The 16058-nt window shown below is 38.5% G+C and overlaps 3 protein-coding genes across 3 annotated transcripts in view; 1 reads left to right on the forward strand and 2 right to left on the reverse strand.

Moving 5' to 3' along the window:
• Positions 1–16058, reverse strand: part of LOC143340627 (uncharacterized) — a 41271-nt gene that overhangs the window by 17642 nt on the left and 7571 nt on the right. The window contains exons 7-16 of the mRNA XM_076762806.1: positions 10909–10942; positions 9673–10004; positions 9417–9591; positions 8775–9308; positions 8247–8698; positions 7970–8187; positions 7680–7882; positions 7334–7599; positions 7144–7225; positions 6868–7049 (exon numbers count right to left, since the gene is read on the reverse strand). Coding sequence (XP_076618921.1) covers positions 6868–7049; positions 7144–7225; positions 7334–7599; positions 7680–7882; positions 7970–8187; positions 8247–8698; positions 8775–9308; positions 9417–9591; positions 9673–10004; positions 10909–10942 — 2478 coding nt within the window. The remainder of the gene's footprint in view (positions 1–6867; positions 7050–7143; positions 7226–7333; positions 7600–7679; positions 7883–7969; positions 8188–8246; positions 8699–8774; positions 9309–9416; positions 9592–9672; positions 10005–10908; positions 10943–16058) is intronic.
• Positions 11822–13607, forward strand: Rpl27a (ribosomal protein L27A). Its single transcript, XM_076762898.1, has 6 exons — positions 11822–11904; positions 12263–12326; positions 12439–12536; positions 12725–12874; positions 12960–13096; positions 13335–13607. Exons 1-5 carry the CDS (start codon positions 11902–11904, stop codon positions 13086–13088), a joined length of 444 nt encoding a protein of 147 aa, XP_076619013.1. The 5' UTR covers positions 11822–11901; the 3' UTR covers positions 13089–13096; positions 13335–13607.
• Positions 13632–14666, reverse strand: Sf3a2 (splicing factor 3A subunit 2). Its single transcript, XM_076762897.1, has 2 exons — positions 14000–14666; positions 13632–13923 (listed from the first exon to the last, which is right to left on the reverse strand). Exons 1-2 carry the CDS (start codon positions 14543–14545, stop codon positions 13645–13647), a joined length of 825 nt encoding a protein of 274 aa, XP_076619012.1. The 5' UTR covers positions 14546–14666; the 3' UTR covers positions 13632–13644.

Consider the following 16058-nt stretch of genomic DNA (forward strand, 5'->3'; position numbering starts at 1 on the left):
ACGTTGAACGCGTTAAAATCTCGAGCATGTGCAAGAGGAATTAAGGAAATTATGATGTTCGCGAGTCTGTAATCCCGAGACTGTGAGATCATGGATTTACCGCGTCGAGACAGCGTTCGTTTCACCGAGTGGCTGTAAATATCTCGAGGGATGAATCTGCTCCGTTTTACTGGCAATAAAGATAAAAATGAAGTATTTACGATACGATCTAAGTAGTGTTTATGGTACTGTTTACAAGACTCGAATACATATTCCGAGTTAATTACTATATGGAGCAGTGGTTGTCGAAAAGAAAAGACACGTTTCTGCGTCTAAAATAGACGGTAGAAATTTACGCGAACGTTAATTTTAGAACAAAGAATAACAATTGAAAAACTCCATTTGTTAAATATCTGACTCGGCAACGCTTGAGGATTTCTTTCCAGCCGACGTACCCTAACTTTTGGACGATAATGTACGACTAATTGCCCGTGGATAAAGTGGCCACGCAGCGGTTCGTATATTTACAAGCTAATTTTCGAGCCGAGACATCCGGAGAGTCCGATAATCATTCACCGAAAGCAGAGAGAAAAGAAAAACAGGACAAGAAGAAGATGATACCGGGAACTTTCTGAGATTAGGGTTTTTAAGACTTCCGGTGCGCCGTCGCATTCCGATATTAGGACGAGATACGACTGGCTCGTGTTTCTTTGCGTGGACCATCGTAACGCGTTTCGTCCATGTCATAAACGTCTGACGTACCACTGGACGCATGTTAAATTTGTCCCTCTTTATCGGTAGAAACCATAATGCAGCCATGCTTGATCTTTTTTTTCTCTCGCGCCACGTACACACGCGTTTCTCTCATAATTTAACCACTGTAAAAAAATAAAAATAAAAATTCATCGTCAGTAACAGATAGACGAAACATGTTTGAACATCTCTTAAAAGAAAATATTAAAATAAAATTTGTCTTATCTGATAGCAGAGGCTCCGAGCGAGTACGGGATCGTTATGAACGACCCTTTAAGTTTCACGGACTGGCAGCGCAAACTTGGTTGAAACCCGTGACCTTTACGTAATGTATGAATGAACCGGCGGCGATGAACGAGGGGCAGAGGGGAGAGGAAAGAAAAACGCGAGCCAATTAGAAGGCACCGCCGCTCCGATAAACGAGCCTACTCACCGAAACACCGAGAGCTAGTCATGTTTCATTGATGAACGGTGAATTGTGATACCATCCGCTGGAAAAAGGTAAAAGGACCGTGGCTCGGTGGAATGAATGAAAAAGAGAGAACGGAAAAAAAGGGTGTAGCGTGGGAGGTGGCAAACGAGAATGAGAGATCGCTGGTGGGGGGCAGAGACAATTAATGACGCGTCAAATACCAACGTGTGCGTGTCTGTGAAATAAAGCAAAACGATACCGATCTAAAAATAACGCACGAAAACCAATGTCAAACCTTTCGCCGCGATAAATTTCGTACGCGAGTTTGAAAAAGCTTAAGGCGTTCTTTACCGCGCCAACGGATACATTTTGCGCAAGATACGCGACGATAAACTCGATTAGAACGACCACCGGGGGATGAAGAAAATCTCTTCTGTTACGACAATCGAAGGCATCGAGTTTCAAAACAACATCACACTTTTCGACGCTGTTCAGGGTGTTAGAATTTGCAATAATGGATACATTTGGACGCACTGGAGATCCCGTCCTCCCAATTAGGTCGCTAAATCGAGATACGTTTTTCCTGTATTTCTTCGTTCCGTAGATCCGCACTGTGTAATTTATATTTCCCTCATTTGTAATTTAAATCATTGTTTTCCAAAGTGGGCAGCTCGACTCCCTGGGTACCTGTAGAAAAATGTAGATAGTGTGAATTCTTAAATTCATTCCTTTATATTAACACATTCACGACGCGTGACCCGTATCTGGGTCATTTACACAATGCTCGAATCGGCCCGCGTGACCCACCGCTGTGTCACTATCAGATTCCATGATATTTTCGTAACTTTTATGTGGAAAGGACATTTTGTTCGCTGCAAAGGGGTTGGATATCCCTTTCTGGTTCCTTCAGAAGGAAATCTTTAACGGCCATTCGGAAGAATTGGCAGGAATTCGCGACGATTTGGCAATAGGTTCGCCCGAGCGGAACAGATGCTACATATCGAAGGGAGAGAAGGCAAACGGAGGGAAATAGAAAAGAACAAAAAGCTACGGATAAAAGGGGGACGAAGGTAGGGGAAAGGGGAAAGAGAAAGCGGAGGGAAAGAGACGAAGGCTCACGGAGAAAAGACGGACGACAGATGTTGCCGGCGAAAGAAATGCTGGTACAAAACGGGAGGAAGTTGAGAGGAAGAGAGAAACAGAGGGGTTCGAAGGAGAAAGAGGGACGCTTCCGGCATTAAAAACCGGCCGGCAGGTCACGGATCCTCGTCAGCCTCTCGTCATAAACCGCGGAACGTTTCCCGAACAAGGAAACTCTAATTTATCAAACTTGCAGCGACTCTCGAAACTGTTGCGACAATTGTCGAATGAGAAATCGAATATTAAAGTAAGATCGTCAACAAATAACGGGGGTACCCGATAAAAGCGATAGAGCTTTGAAAATTTGTTGCTAATCTCTGTTCTCTAGGCCCTAGGTAGATATGGTTTGTTACACTAGATCGGGGAAAAACTTTGGAAACTGGTAAGCTAGATAAAAAGTGGAACGCGTCGATTTTTCGCGCGTGTCCGTGGAGTCTGTGTGGCGGCGTGGTTGGTTCCGGTGCATCGTGGATCGTGACGAGCGGACGGAGGTGCAGCTCGCTCCTCTTCTGCAGCAGGAAAAGATGGCTCGTTTCCTCGCATTGTTTTTAACCGCGGTATATAAGCAGCTATACCGGGACATGGGAGCGGATATGCGGAGCGCGGACACGCGAGTGCACGCTCTGTCGGCCGTGTGCTGGCATCCTACGATCCTATATACGCGTTTTCACGACGCGAGAAGAAGCCGCTCTCCTCCGTGGATTAGCGGCTGAAAGGGAGAGAAATAAACGACGTTGACCGACAATCTCGAAATCTTTACGGAAACTGACCTGAACGACAATGTTTGGCCGCACGCTGTTAACTGATACTTGTGTTGCTTCGGTAATACGTCGAGCTCTTTTTCCCAGAGATCGAACCAAACGGTTTGATCTTTCGTTATCCTCGAAAGCTATTAAAAAGGATGCGTTTTCGTAACTACTTCGATCCTGGTTTTTTCGTTCTTGCGATCCAAGGCGAACGGACGAAGATCGACGAAACAGGAAATGGAAATCAAGCGTCGGGCTGTGCGTGTCTCGCGAAAAATCGACGCGTTCCACACGTATATCTGGCTTTGTTCTCTACCCGTTCTTATCTAGTCACTCCTATCTATTACATAATCGTTTCCATTCGAGGAATCGCTACGAAGACTGAACCGGACGAACTAATGCAACCAGGGGAGGAGGTGTACCTGACGATTCCCTGTGTCAAAATGCAGTCTTTCGGAGAAACGTTCGCACGCAGTCGCGGCAACGAGCCGAGCAAAAAAACTGGAAGAAGAATATTACGATTTACTACCTCTGAAAGCTTCGCAGACATCTAGAAAGTGTCTAATTTAATTTATAAATTAGAAGCGTCACTAATTTCACATTGGCTACCGTATTTATTAATCGAGAAACTTACCAACGAAATAACGAAGATATTCGAGTGGTGTTAAAGAATATTTTCTTGGAAGAAGGTGACCAGGGAAGATCCCACGATCCTTTGACGTAAGTTTCGGATCTAGGACCCGCCGCGATCCTTCTCGTTCCTCAGGGATACTCTTTTCGCTCGAAGCACCGAAACGTTAATTTCTACGTGCCTGCATTACAAACGCGACAGGTAATTATTAATCGATGCGCGTGGCTCGTGGCTCGTTCCAAGAAGAATAGCGCGTGTCCCGGTTAAACTATTTATTCTGATCCTGCTCGCCTAAACAGGACGAGGACAGGAAGACGCTCGGCAAGAATCTTCAATTCGCCAACGCCATCATAATCAAGCGGATATGCGTACGTATGCGCTTGAAGCTGTAACAAAGCGACTCGCTTCGTAAAATATTAAACGTTCCTCTTCCAAGCGGTAACTCGTCTCGCAAAATCATGTACACCATAAGCCAATTAACGTAATCGAGTTTCGAATTAACGCTGCATATTTTTCAACGCCTTTGGGTTTTCGAACAAATAGCGAATGTTCGGTGTAAGGTATATTGGGAAAGGTCGTTGCATAAATATACAGATTACATGACAAACTCGCGGTGTATGCAGCGAAGAAACTCGAACCAGTGGTAGTGTTTTTCTAAGTTTCCACGTTGCCATCGAGCCTAATGCAACGGAGAAAATTGGGACCGTAGCTGCCCAAAAGGAGTTGCGAACAATAAAGTCCGTACGAACGAGGCCACGAGCCGACGCGTGCTCGTTCCATCGAACGGGACCGAAATATCGATAACCGTGCCCTCGTCCGCCCACGCGTACCACCGAAAAAAGAAAGAAGCCAATTTTCGAATCGACAGAGAGCATTCCTGGCCCGGTGCACGACATTCGTGGCTCTTCTCTGGCGCAACACGCGCCTTATAGACCGAACGACGGACAAACGCACACAGCGAGGGTTACGAATCGCGACGTACGTCCGCCCGTTCGTCGATCCGTCCGTCCACCCACGATGCTTTTGCTCCGAGTGTGGGCAGTTTCCTGTACGTTGGTCACGTATTCCTTTTTCCAGCCCACACGCGTCCGTGTCTCTGTGTGTTGGCAGAAGAGAGGCCTTCCCGGAGAATCTCTATGCCGCCGCGGGTTTGGCCCGCCTTGGTGCGTCTCTTTCTATCACGTCGGTAAACGAAAGAACGGAGACCGAGAGAGAACCAGAAACAGGGAGTGACAGAAAGAGGGAGACACCGACTGGTCCCCCCCTCCCCCTCCACTATCGCTTCCACGCGCTCATCGTTCTCCCTCCTGCGTGCCATATGTAAAAGCATACCCGCATTGCCAGTCGAGTGACGGAGGGACCGTACTTACGGCTGGATGCATGCGTGCGTGTGTCGCGTATGCCTGCGATAAAACGTGACGTCACAGACCACGTGATCGTACGATACGGTGGGGGCAGCCCATTCATAATCCGAGGAAGGACAGGCTTAAGGCCGTTTCGGACGTTACCTCGAGAACCGAACGCCGTGACTGCTTTTTTTTTTTCTCTTCTTCGTTTTTTTTCCCCTCCTCTCTCTCTCTCTCTTTATCGTGCAAATCACGGTTGATGCACCAACGACGACCGATACAGGAACCGTGCGTTCCGAATATCTTCGAACGATAATGCTCGAACCGTAGACGCGAAACTCGTGCGATCAGCCACGTCAGCATCGGAGATGTTGCTTGGTGTGCTCCCTACGCCTCGTACAGGAGATCGAGCACTCTGCTCAATAGTTTTTAGCGCTATAGAATAATCCTATCGTCCCATCATTATGCGTTCCGTTTGCCATTTAAATACAGATGCTTTTGGACGCGAGACATCGGCTTTATAGCTTGCTTCAGAAGAGATTCGGAAGACCTTGGCCTGGTAAGACTCACGCGCGAATTTGCCGTGAAAATCGATGGATCGATTAGCGTGATTACAAACTCTGCACGAATATCGATTAGTTCTTGTTATCCTCCTGCAAAATATAAATCTTGAGTAGACTGCATCACGTATGCAGCAATCTAATGTATGCGTTTCCACGACATCGCGACATCTAATTTTCAGATTCCGCTTTATTAATCCAATTGCCAGAAGACGCGACAAATGTTTCAGTTGAGGCAGAACTATCCAACATAAATGGACTCACGAGCCACTTTGCGAGGGAGAAAGACTCGTCTCATCCCTAATTAATAATATAATATCGCTGTATTTGTTTCTACGTTCCAACTGCAGGAATACTTTCGTGCCTCGCTGTATTTCATGCAAAAGGATATTTCGCGCGTTAAATTGCGAAATCTGAAAGTCTGCGAGCGATGAAAAATCATGCGACATACAAGACACCCTGTGGAAGCCTATAAGGCGTGCCCACGGATGCACAACACGGCTGATAGCACGATGGATCACAACTACAAGCACCGTATGCGACCAATGAGTCGTATCCTGCTAAACTGTTAAGAAGGAAGTGGTTCGTTGCTGCTGTTCTCTCTCCCTCTCCATCTCACTCTCTCCCTCTTGTCATCCTTTTCTCTCTCTATCCGCACGCATAATCTCTTTGTCAGTTCCACGGTCTATCTTTCTGCTGGAAGCTCTGTTCAATCCCGCGGTTACGTTTCACTTGCTACTTCGTGGTTCCATCATTCAATATAAAGATCGCGCGAAAGGTTGATGAAAGAAACGCCAACAAGACGTGTATTAAAATACACGTGTAATTAATCCTGTAATGGCACACTGGGGCCTTTCATAATCCCAGCAAAATCTTCTCTATACAGTAGAAAGCCATTCATAGCACATAAAAAAGGGGGAACACACTGTTGCATAAAAAAATAATTACGTTTTTTAAAATATGAACTATAACGCCATCTACCATACCAGCAAGGAACATAGAACGGACACCTGTTAATCATATTTGGTACTCGTTGCATAATCATATGACGCCATTTTTAAAATAATCACAACCTTCGAAAAGAAGGATAGAGTAACGAGATTAACCAATTTAAACCGAACAAAAATTACCGACGATAGGATAGACTGCGAATCCAATCTTGTCAGTCCATAAATTGCATGGAAAACTTCATAATAGTGATTGAAATCCACCTCCGCTACAATTACAGCCCGTTCGCTCGATTCGATATATATCGATTCGAAAATAAATATATGAAAACGATCTCGTAAAGGAAACTCACCGGTATTTTGCTGCTTTTGAGAAAGTCCAGTAACGCTTCGAGCGCTCCTAAGGTCGATGCTTGCACGTAAACTCCACGTTCCGCGAGGCGAATGTTACCGAGGGCACTGGACAACTCCTTCGCGATTTCTTCCTTCAAGATTTCCACCTCGTCCGGTTTCTGAGCCACTTGGAGATTCAATCCTATTTGTAAAATAGAATAGGAATAGAACATAAGTAACTTTATTTTACCTATAAGTGTATCGTTTGATACCGTTAGAAATAAAATATTTCTTACCTGCAATTGCTTTCTCCAAGTCCTTCGCAGCAATTTTCACTCCTTGTGCGGCTTTGACCTCCCGGTGTTCAATATACGCACTCTAGGAAAAATAAACAATATTAAATTGAACTAATCAAATCTATTTTGAATCCAAGAATCATCAAAATAATATTAATAATTGTTATCTTAAATATGTCTGTTTCTTTACTTTGACTCTCAATTCCTTCAATGGCTGTGGCATAAGAAGCGAGCGTATTTGAGTCACTATAGGACCGTCTGTACCGGCAACTATCATCGTTTCACCCTCTCTCAACGTTCCATTGACTAGAATACAATCTATCGTAGTGCCGAGACCCGGCAATGCCTTCACTTCCAAAACGGTAGCTTGAAGCTCTTCACTATACATGAGTCTCTTAGCTAATGGACCTTGACAGGCCTCTACTATTAACAACAAAAGGTTACCCATACCTTCACCTGCATATAAACAATAACGGTTACTCTGCGTTAAAGAATTTCAATGGTACCTAGAAAATGTATGTAATGTAGTAATGTACCTGTAATAGCGCTAGTGGGTACAAGGGAAACATAAGTTTTAGGATCAGGGTTTTCATAAAACAATGCAGCATTCAGGCCTTGTTCAGCAAATTGCACGATCACTTCCTTCGAACGGGTTTCGAATTCTCGCTGTGTATTGATTGTTTGGCTTTTCACTATGTCCTGAATATCTTTCCGATTTATAGTTTGCCAATCGTATAATCTGTGAAAATTATATTGTTGCTATTTTATAATTTAGTTCACATTTCACTGCAAGCAATCGTATAGCTATTCATTTTAAATACTTTACCTATCGATTTTATTTAAAGCTACTATGAAAGGACATTTCTTCGTTTTTAGTAAGTTAATACTTTCGATAGTCTGCGGTTCCAAACCATGCATAATGTCTACTACTAATATCGCTATATCACAAAGAGAAGATCCTCTGTTTCTTAAATTGCTAAAGGATTCGTGACCAGGAGTGTCTATGATCAATAAGCCAGGAATTTTGAATTTCTTATCAGCAAACTGAAAAAAAATTATTTTTATCGATATATTTCATATGAACGTTGCATAAAAATACTTACTCCTTTAACGTGTTTCGTTGATTCTTGAATGGCATCGATAGGTACGTTCGTTGCACCAATTTGTTGGGTTATACCGCCAGCTTCGCCATCTTGCACATTTGTTCTTCTTAACTTGTCGAGTATCTTTGTTTTTCCAGTATCGACGTGACCTAAAACACACACTACAGCAGCTCTAAGGTTATCCAGTGTCTTGTTCTTCTCTGCTTCTATCCTTCGAAGTTGTATTCGTTCTCTAGCGCGTTCCTTTTTCCTTGCCGCATCTGATACTTTGTCTTCTAATCCACTGTCGTCCCCGCTTTCCTCTGTATCCGACTCACTGCCACTATCGCTCTCCGATTCACTTTCCGAGGATTCTTTCCTAGATATCTTGATTTGCGTTTCTTTTCTTTTATGAGATGAAAGGATCGTTTCCTTCACCTTCTTGGGAGTTTTTGGCACTTCGTCTGATTTATCTATTAAATTATTCTTTATTAAAACAGACTCTGTTGAATAAATACAAATATATATGTAACTGTATACAGATAATACCTTCTTCCGGTTCATCTTCGCTGCTCTCAGCATCCCATGAATCTTTGACATCGTCCATCGTCTCTTCCGTTTCCTTTGACTGTTGGTCTACAATTTCTACTTCAATTTTATCTGTATCTGTTATGCTCTCATCCATTTTACCATCGTCCTTTTCATCCACACTGACCTGTTGCTTCACTTTGTTTGACCTTATACGCGTTCCCGGTCTGTGTTTCTTGTCTGCTACATCTGGTAAATCCAAACCTTGGGCTTTAAGTGCGTTCAGCATAGCTTGCGCTCTTGCCCTATCTTGCTTCTGTTTTGTAGTTAAAAGCTTTCCTTCAGCCTTTAATCTTTCTTTCCTCTGTTTCTCCTTAAGTTTCTTCTTCTCTTTGCGTTCCTGTTCAAGTCGAAGCTGCTCCAATCGTGCTTGCTCTTGCAATTCTTCTTGTCGTAATCTTTCTTCTTCTTCTCGTTTTAATCTCTCTTCATCCTCCTTCAATTTCTTCAATGCTTCTTGCATAGCAGCAATAGTCTTCTTTCCAGGACCTTTGCCTATTATATAATTACACAAAATGTAGACACAAATTAATGTTATATCTTAACAAATATAGTGTGCAGCATGTTTATTCTATTATAAAAAATTACAAAACTATTTGCTACCTTTCTCTTTCACCTCCTCCTTGCCCCCTTTCTTCTTTTTCTTTTTGCCTTCATCACCCTCAAGTGCTGTAACATCCACTTCAGTAGCATCTAGTACCTTTGCTTCTTTCTCCTTTTTGACTTCCTTTTCTGAAGCATCCTTTGCTTCTTCACCTTCTGTCTGCTTAACCATTTCCTAACATAATTGAATGAAACGTAAGAAATCATACTATTTATCCTAAATATAAAACAAAACAATAAAATATCAGTTACATACTATCTTCTTTTGAGCAAGTTTCTTCTGTTTTTCCCGTTCTTTCTTTTCTTTTTTCTTTTGTGCAGTAGTTTTTACAGTAATAACTTCAGCATCATCATCAATATCATTTGCTTCAAGATGTGTAGCAGTCTTCAACTCTTCTTTAATATCAATAACATCACCTTTTTCCTTTTTCTTACCCATCTTTTCTTTCTTCTTTTTATCCACATCATTATCAACACTTTGTTCAACTGACTCATTCTTCTCTTCTGGTTTTTCTCCAGAATATTCTAATTGCAACTCAGCCAATACCTTTTCAATGTCTTCTGCACTATCATTGCGCTTTCTTCTGGCTGATTTTAAGTGAAAATCATGAGATAATATTTTTATTTACTCTCAATAATTTTAATATGTTACATGTATTTATAATATGTACATAATATTATGAAATATTCTTTCCACGAATATAAACATAGATATATTGGTAACAAATGCATATAGTACAAAAATAAAAATTGTACATAAAACATAGTCAAAAACCTGTATTTTTTAAAATTAATAATCAAATAAAACATTCACTTTCTTTGTTGTCAACAAAATTTTATTCTGTTATATAATTATAATGTTGCAAGCATCTAATTCTAAGTACAGAATATTAAGAGTTAACCCACTAGAATGTTCAAGAAAAATTAAAATAATGCTAAATTTTATACAGGTCATGATATCACACCCTGCCATTCATGGTACTTTCACAATCTGGTTCACAACTGAACCACTTTCACTTTCCACTAATTTTAACAATCAATGTACTTGCCAAATATTTATATGACACGTCGTTAAATACACTGACTATGTCATTCGTACTGTATTTGTATTCAATAGAAAAGAGAATCGTGTTATCTAACGTCATATTCAAACAGCTATAAAATATGTATCCTAAAACCTAACTATTACGATAAATTTTACAAAGTGACGAAATATTTAACGTTTGTTATAGTCCTAAAAATACAGCAGACAAACTGAACTTCAACCTGTTAAACTATGAACATGATAGAAAAACTAAAAATATCTCATAATCCTTTCCGTATGCAACAGAAAAGCGGTTAAGTGAGGTTAACTTGAAGCAGACGACGTTTCTCACGTGAAAAAGAAACGCTAAAAGTTTGTTAGAAACGATATACGAGGACAGGATTCGCAGAAGCTATTTCCTTATTATTTTGCAACATCTGTGAATAAAAAGTACCACTATTTTCTCACCTCTCTTGCCTTTTTTCGGCTGAGATTCCTGCATCTTGATCCGTTTTCAAAATTTTCTTTATGCACGTTCAGTTTATTCACAGGTTTTTAATCGTCGCTCTAGTTAAATATTTTTGAGGAAAAGAAGACGAATTTCAACCTTAAATGTGCGTTAGCACAAAACCACTATAAACAAATCATACGAAATTTACAAATTGCTACCTCTCCTTTCAACCCGGTCTGCACAACTATGTGCAAAATCGAACCATAGATCATTCTAACTTAGCTAGATATTACATCATGCACACCTTTAAGTTAAATCTTCATGCGTGACTAACGTTAACATGTGATAGGATAAGTTATCACTAATAAAATAATATTCATTGAAAATTGTTCTCTAACTTTCATTTTGTAAGAGATAGCATAACTTTTACATACGTACAAACGCATTCTTAATCATTTTAAACGTAAAATATTATAAAACCGGAAGTCCAGTTCGCATGAAAGTAATGGCCGCTACCTTTGCTATGTACGTAATTTTTGAACAATTTTAACGAATGAAATGACGTTAAAAGAATTTTATTGTATCGCATGTTTCTGTACGTTAATAAATTGTACTATAATTCGTTTCATTTGTCACGTTAAAGTATTTATCAACATGTTTAACTATTGCATAGCTATTCCTGAAATTAAGTCCGTTGATATTCATCTTTACTCACCGCCAGTCTTCAAATATAGAGGAATAGAATGAATTTTGTTCATTTGACACCATGATGAATAAACGAATAACAAATAACTGTATATAACAATATACTTTACAAAACATTTTACAAAACACTTTACAAGATATACTTTAGAAATGAAATATTATTTGACTTGCACCACTTTTATAACCGTCCGACAAATGGATACTGCAACGCTCCCATTGGTTTGATGCACGCATGCGCCATCTGAACCATAGATGACCACTTCCGCGAGAAAGCCACGCTCTCTTTTTCTAAAATCGCGACCACGATGGTGAGTGAGCGATGTTAAATTCTTTTTCCGTAATCTAGTATTATTGAAACCATCAGAATATAAATAAGATATTAATATTCATTATCATTTCATTAAAACCGTTGTAATTTGTTTTTTGGTATTATTTTCGTTTTGAAGTGAAACATTTAATAGTTATTGTAAATATTTCTAACCTTTTGGTGTTGCATCGAATTCAAACATAACCGTTCTGACGAAACGGATACAGTGAATCCCGAATTTTCGTGATTAATTTGTTCAGGAGGTTTTTACATAAATTGAATTGTATACGTGTTGCAGAAAGAAAGTAAATCAGGTTAAAAATAATGTGTTGTTATGTGATTTTTCTTTTAATTAACAGTCTACACATAAGAAGAAAACTAGGAAGCTTCGTGGCCATGTCAGCCATGGTCATGGTCGCATAGGTAAGATACTGTATGTAATATTATAGAATTATTTAGTTCTGTTTCTGTAATAATAATTATTGGTTGTAAGAAGAGTAACTGAGCAATTAGAAAATATTATGTTTCATTTTAGGTAAGCACAGAAAACATCCTGGTGGTCGGGGTAATGCCGGTGGTCTACACCATCATCGTATTAATTTTGACAAATATCATCCTGGTTATTTCGGAAAGGTAAGTACACTTCTTTTATGCTGTCCTATTATAAAAACGTTATTTATATTAAATGATGATAATATCATTATTTCACCGGCGAACTGAATTACTTTGAATGCACGTTGTTGTCTGACGAAACTGACAAATACCAAAGGTGTAATATTCAAGTGTAAGTACACATACATTTCTGGTGTTTCAATTTATAGCTTGGTATGCGAAATTATCACTTAAGGCGCAATACAAAATGGTGTCCCGCGTTAAATTTGGATAAATTGTGGACATTAGTGTCTGAACAAACCAGACTTAAGTATAAGAGTTCAGAAAGTAAAGTACCAGTAATCGATCTCGTGAAAGCGGTAAGATTCAAAATATAGATGTATATATAGACGTATTTATACGTATATATAGAAATCTATATTTATGCTTGGTTCTGTTTTATAGGGGTACTACAAACTTCTAGGAAAAGGACGCCTTCCTAAACAACCAGTTATTGTTAAAGCTAAATTCTTCAGTAAACTGGCAGAGGACAAGATCAAGGCAGTTGGTGGTGCTTGTGTCCTCTGTGCCTAAGTATGCAGGTATTTATTTCATGATGTCTTAAATATTTTTAACTAAATATTATTATTTTTTTTTATAATTAAAAAAAAATCTTGCAAAGATGTGTATTCTATGATGATAGTACGAACGGGCGGACTGAAAAGTGCGTACAACACTTAACCCCGTGTAGAGTGTTCTATTCTGATAACATTTTAAATTAGTCCAATAATATTTTAAGTCATTCTAGCAGATAAAATTATTTACTTCTTTCTATTTCAGGAATTGAAACTTTGACAAACCAACCTGCTGTACATTCTACGTTTATACTCTTAATAAAATTAAAAAAAAAAAGGAGTAACATTGATTTATTTATTTATACTGTGTACTTAAAAATATGTTGTTAAGAAATGTTTAAATATTTACCCATTAACTATGATTATTGCATTCTATTATTCAATACACATAAAGGATGAAAAAGCAAATACACAATGTATGAAAGTCCTCTGCTATTTTATAAACAAAATACACATTAAAGTAATACTTTGAACAAAAGCAAGTCATATTTTTGTACTATTTTTTTTAAAAAGAACTATGCTAAGTGTGGTGGTGGTGGAGGTATTTGCATGCCTGTGGCTAAAAGTGCAGGTGGTGGTGGTACTGGATTAAACATAGGAGGCCTTGGTGGAGGTGGAACCGGCACCATAGGTGGTCCTAATCCAGGTCTTATTAAAGGAACTGGAGGTGGTGGCACTTTGCCAACCGATGGTTTTTCATTCTTAAATGCAAATTGTAGGAAGAATTGCTTAGTATCTTTATTCCAATGTGTCCAAAATTTTCCTTCTGCCTTTTCAACTTCTCTGCTGGGAACCTAAAATATGTTAGAAAATAATAATAACAGATGCTTTTTATAGAAGTTTATACATTTGAATCTACAATTGTCTTACTTTAAAAGCTATTGTTTCATAGGGTTCTGCAGCAAACAATAAGTACTGCCATTTACGATCTGGTGGTTCGACTCTTTGTTCGTACGCTGACATAAACCTATGTCGTGGAATAACATTGTCCGCAACTTCCGGATAATCAACTTGAAACAATAAACTCTGTTGTCCAGATTCTGGGTCCCGTTGTTTGGTTACTCTGTAACCAGGTCTTCCAATTTTCACAAATTTTTTCGGTTCTACTCGAGGTTTCTCAGGAGCAAGCGTTTGCGGTGCTTCTTTAGCTTCCTTAGCGGCTCTTCTAGCCAAGTTAGCCTGATGCTTTTTACCTTGCGTGTGGGCCAAATAACTACCCTCGTTGTTATGTAGTGTCAAACACAATTTACATTCGTAAGACCCTAAGTGATTTTTCATAAAATACGGATCTTTGTTAAGGTCAATAGTTTCTAATGCAAGTTGTCGTAAACGTTCCCTCCTGTCTCGATTGCTCTCTGACCAAGAAGCAACACCACCGCCTCCAGTTTTCCCTCCTGGACGATTTTGGAAATCCATTTTCGGCTTTTAGTTTATTTACTATACTTATTTAACGGTAGAATATATTAACGTTTCCTTTGTATCATATAAACACGCAACACGTCTCCACGAAACAAGTATAGGTTACCTGTTAACCGTCAACGGCGTCAACACCATTGGTGTGTTACAGTACCAATCAACGTATTATAATACCATTGTAGGCAACATAAAAAACATTACTAAATTATTTAGAACATTTCTCAAACTGGAGTCTGCAAAGTGTTTGTGATGAATTGAGGATTTTCCGTTTTTTAGAATAAAGAAGTATATATGATCTTATTATTATTAATAAAGTTGTTAATTTAAAATTTTTTATTTCATATTAGTATACATATATTAGTTGAGCTAGTACAAAATAAACGATAAATTCAATATCGTCAAATTTTGTATTCAGGCCACTATTGGAACATTCAAAATAAGTAGAATTTCTTAAAGCATTCCTAATATTTTAAAAGATGATATCAAAAGTTCCCTCGTTAATTTCTATCAATTAGAAATGTAATTTATATACGTTTAGGAAATATGTCTTTCAATTCTTTCTACCATTTATTATTCACATTCGTACAGATATCTAAAACGACATTAATTACTCAAGTATGTAGATTAGAATGAGTTTTATTAATTTTATACATCATAATTAAACAATTTTCGTAACTTAAATATAAACTCAAATGAAAAATTAATACATGGCACATATAATTATGTATCAATATTTACAGTTATTATGTGAATGTTTTTCAGTATCACAATTATTTATTTTATTCTAGCCATCTTCAACGTCATAATATATATAAAAGTTAATTACACTGTTTTTTACACTATCGTAAGAAAGTACAAAAATATAAATTCTTGAAAATATAAATATCTTAATTTTACTACTATTTACATCATCTTAGCTTAGAAGAAGGAATGAAAGAATATAATACTTGAACGACGGCACCTTACATCTAACAATACTTCGTGTCAATAATATACATTTTAGCAGAATATTTGGAAGACATTACTATTTGTTCTGTATGTTTCTTCCATATTTCAAAAGCTTCTTAAGCTTCAACGAATTACCTGGAACAGTTTTTTTCATTGCCCTGTAGGAAACATTAAACGTGATAATAGGTAAATCTAGGAAGTTCTAACATTTTTGACAACGTAACATGCACAAATATGTGAAGTAATTCTTGAAAATCATATAAACAATTAAGTAATAACAGACATAATTTCCTACGTATAAGAAAATTACATTTTAACAATCGATATCTTACGTTTGAGATTGAATGCTTTACATGTTGGTATATAAAGTATATTAAATATCACTGGTTATAAAAAGCAAAAGTACAGTTTTTTTATCCGATATCATCAACTAATAACATCAATTTGCAACACGTTGCGTATATAGATAAATAATTTATAGAAACTGCATTTGGAATATAACCGAAAAAAATGTTCCTTTTAGTTTTACATCCTTCTTCAAATTAAACTTCTCAGTGAAGTGTGT

Source organism: Colletes latitarsis, chromosome 3 (assembly GCF_051014445.1).
Source record: "Colletes latitarsis isolate SP2378_abdomen chromosome 3, iyColLati1, whole genome shotgun sequence".
Taxonomy (NCBI): domain Eukaryota; kingdom Metazoa; phylum Arthropoda; class Insecta; order Hymenoptera; family Colletidae; genus Colletes; species Colletes latitarsis.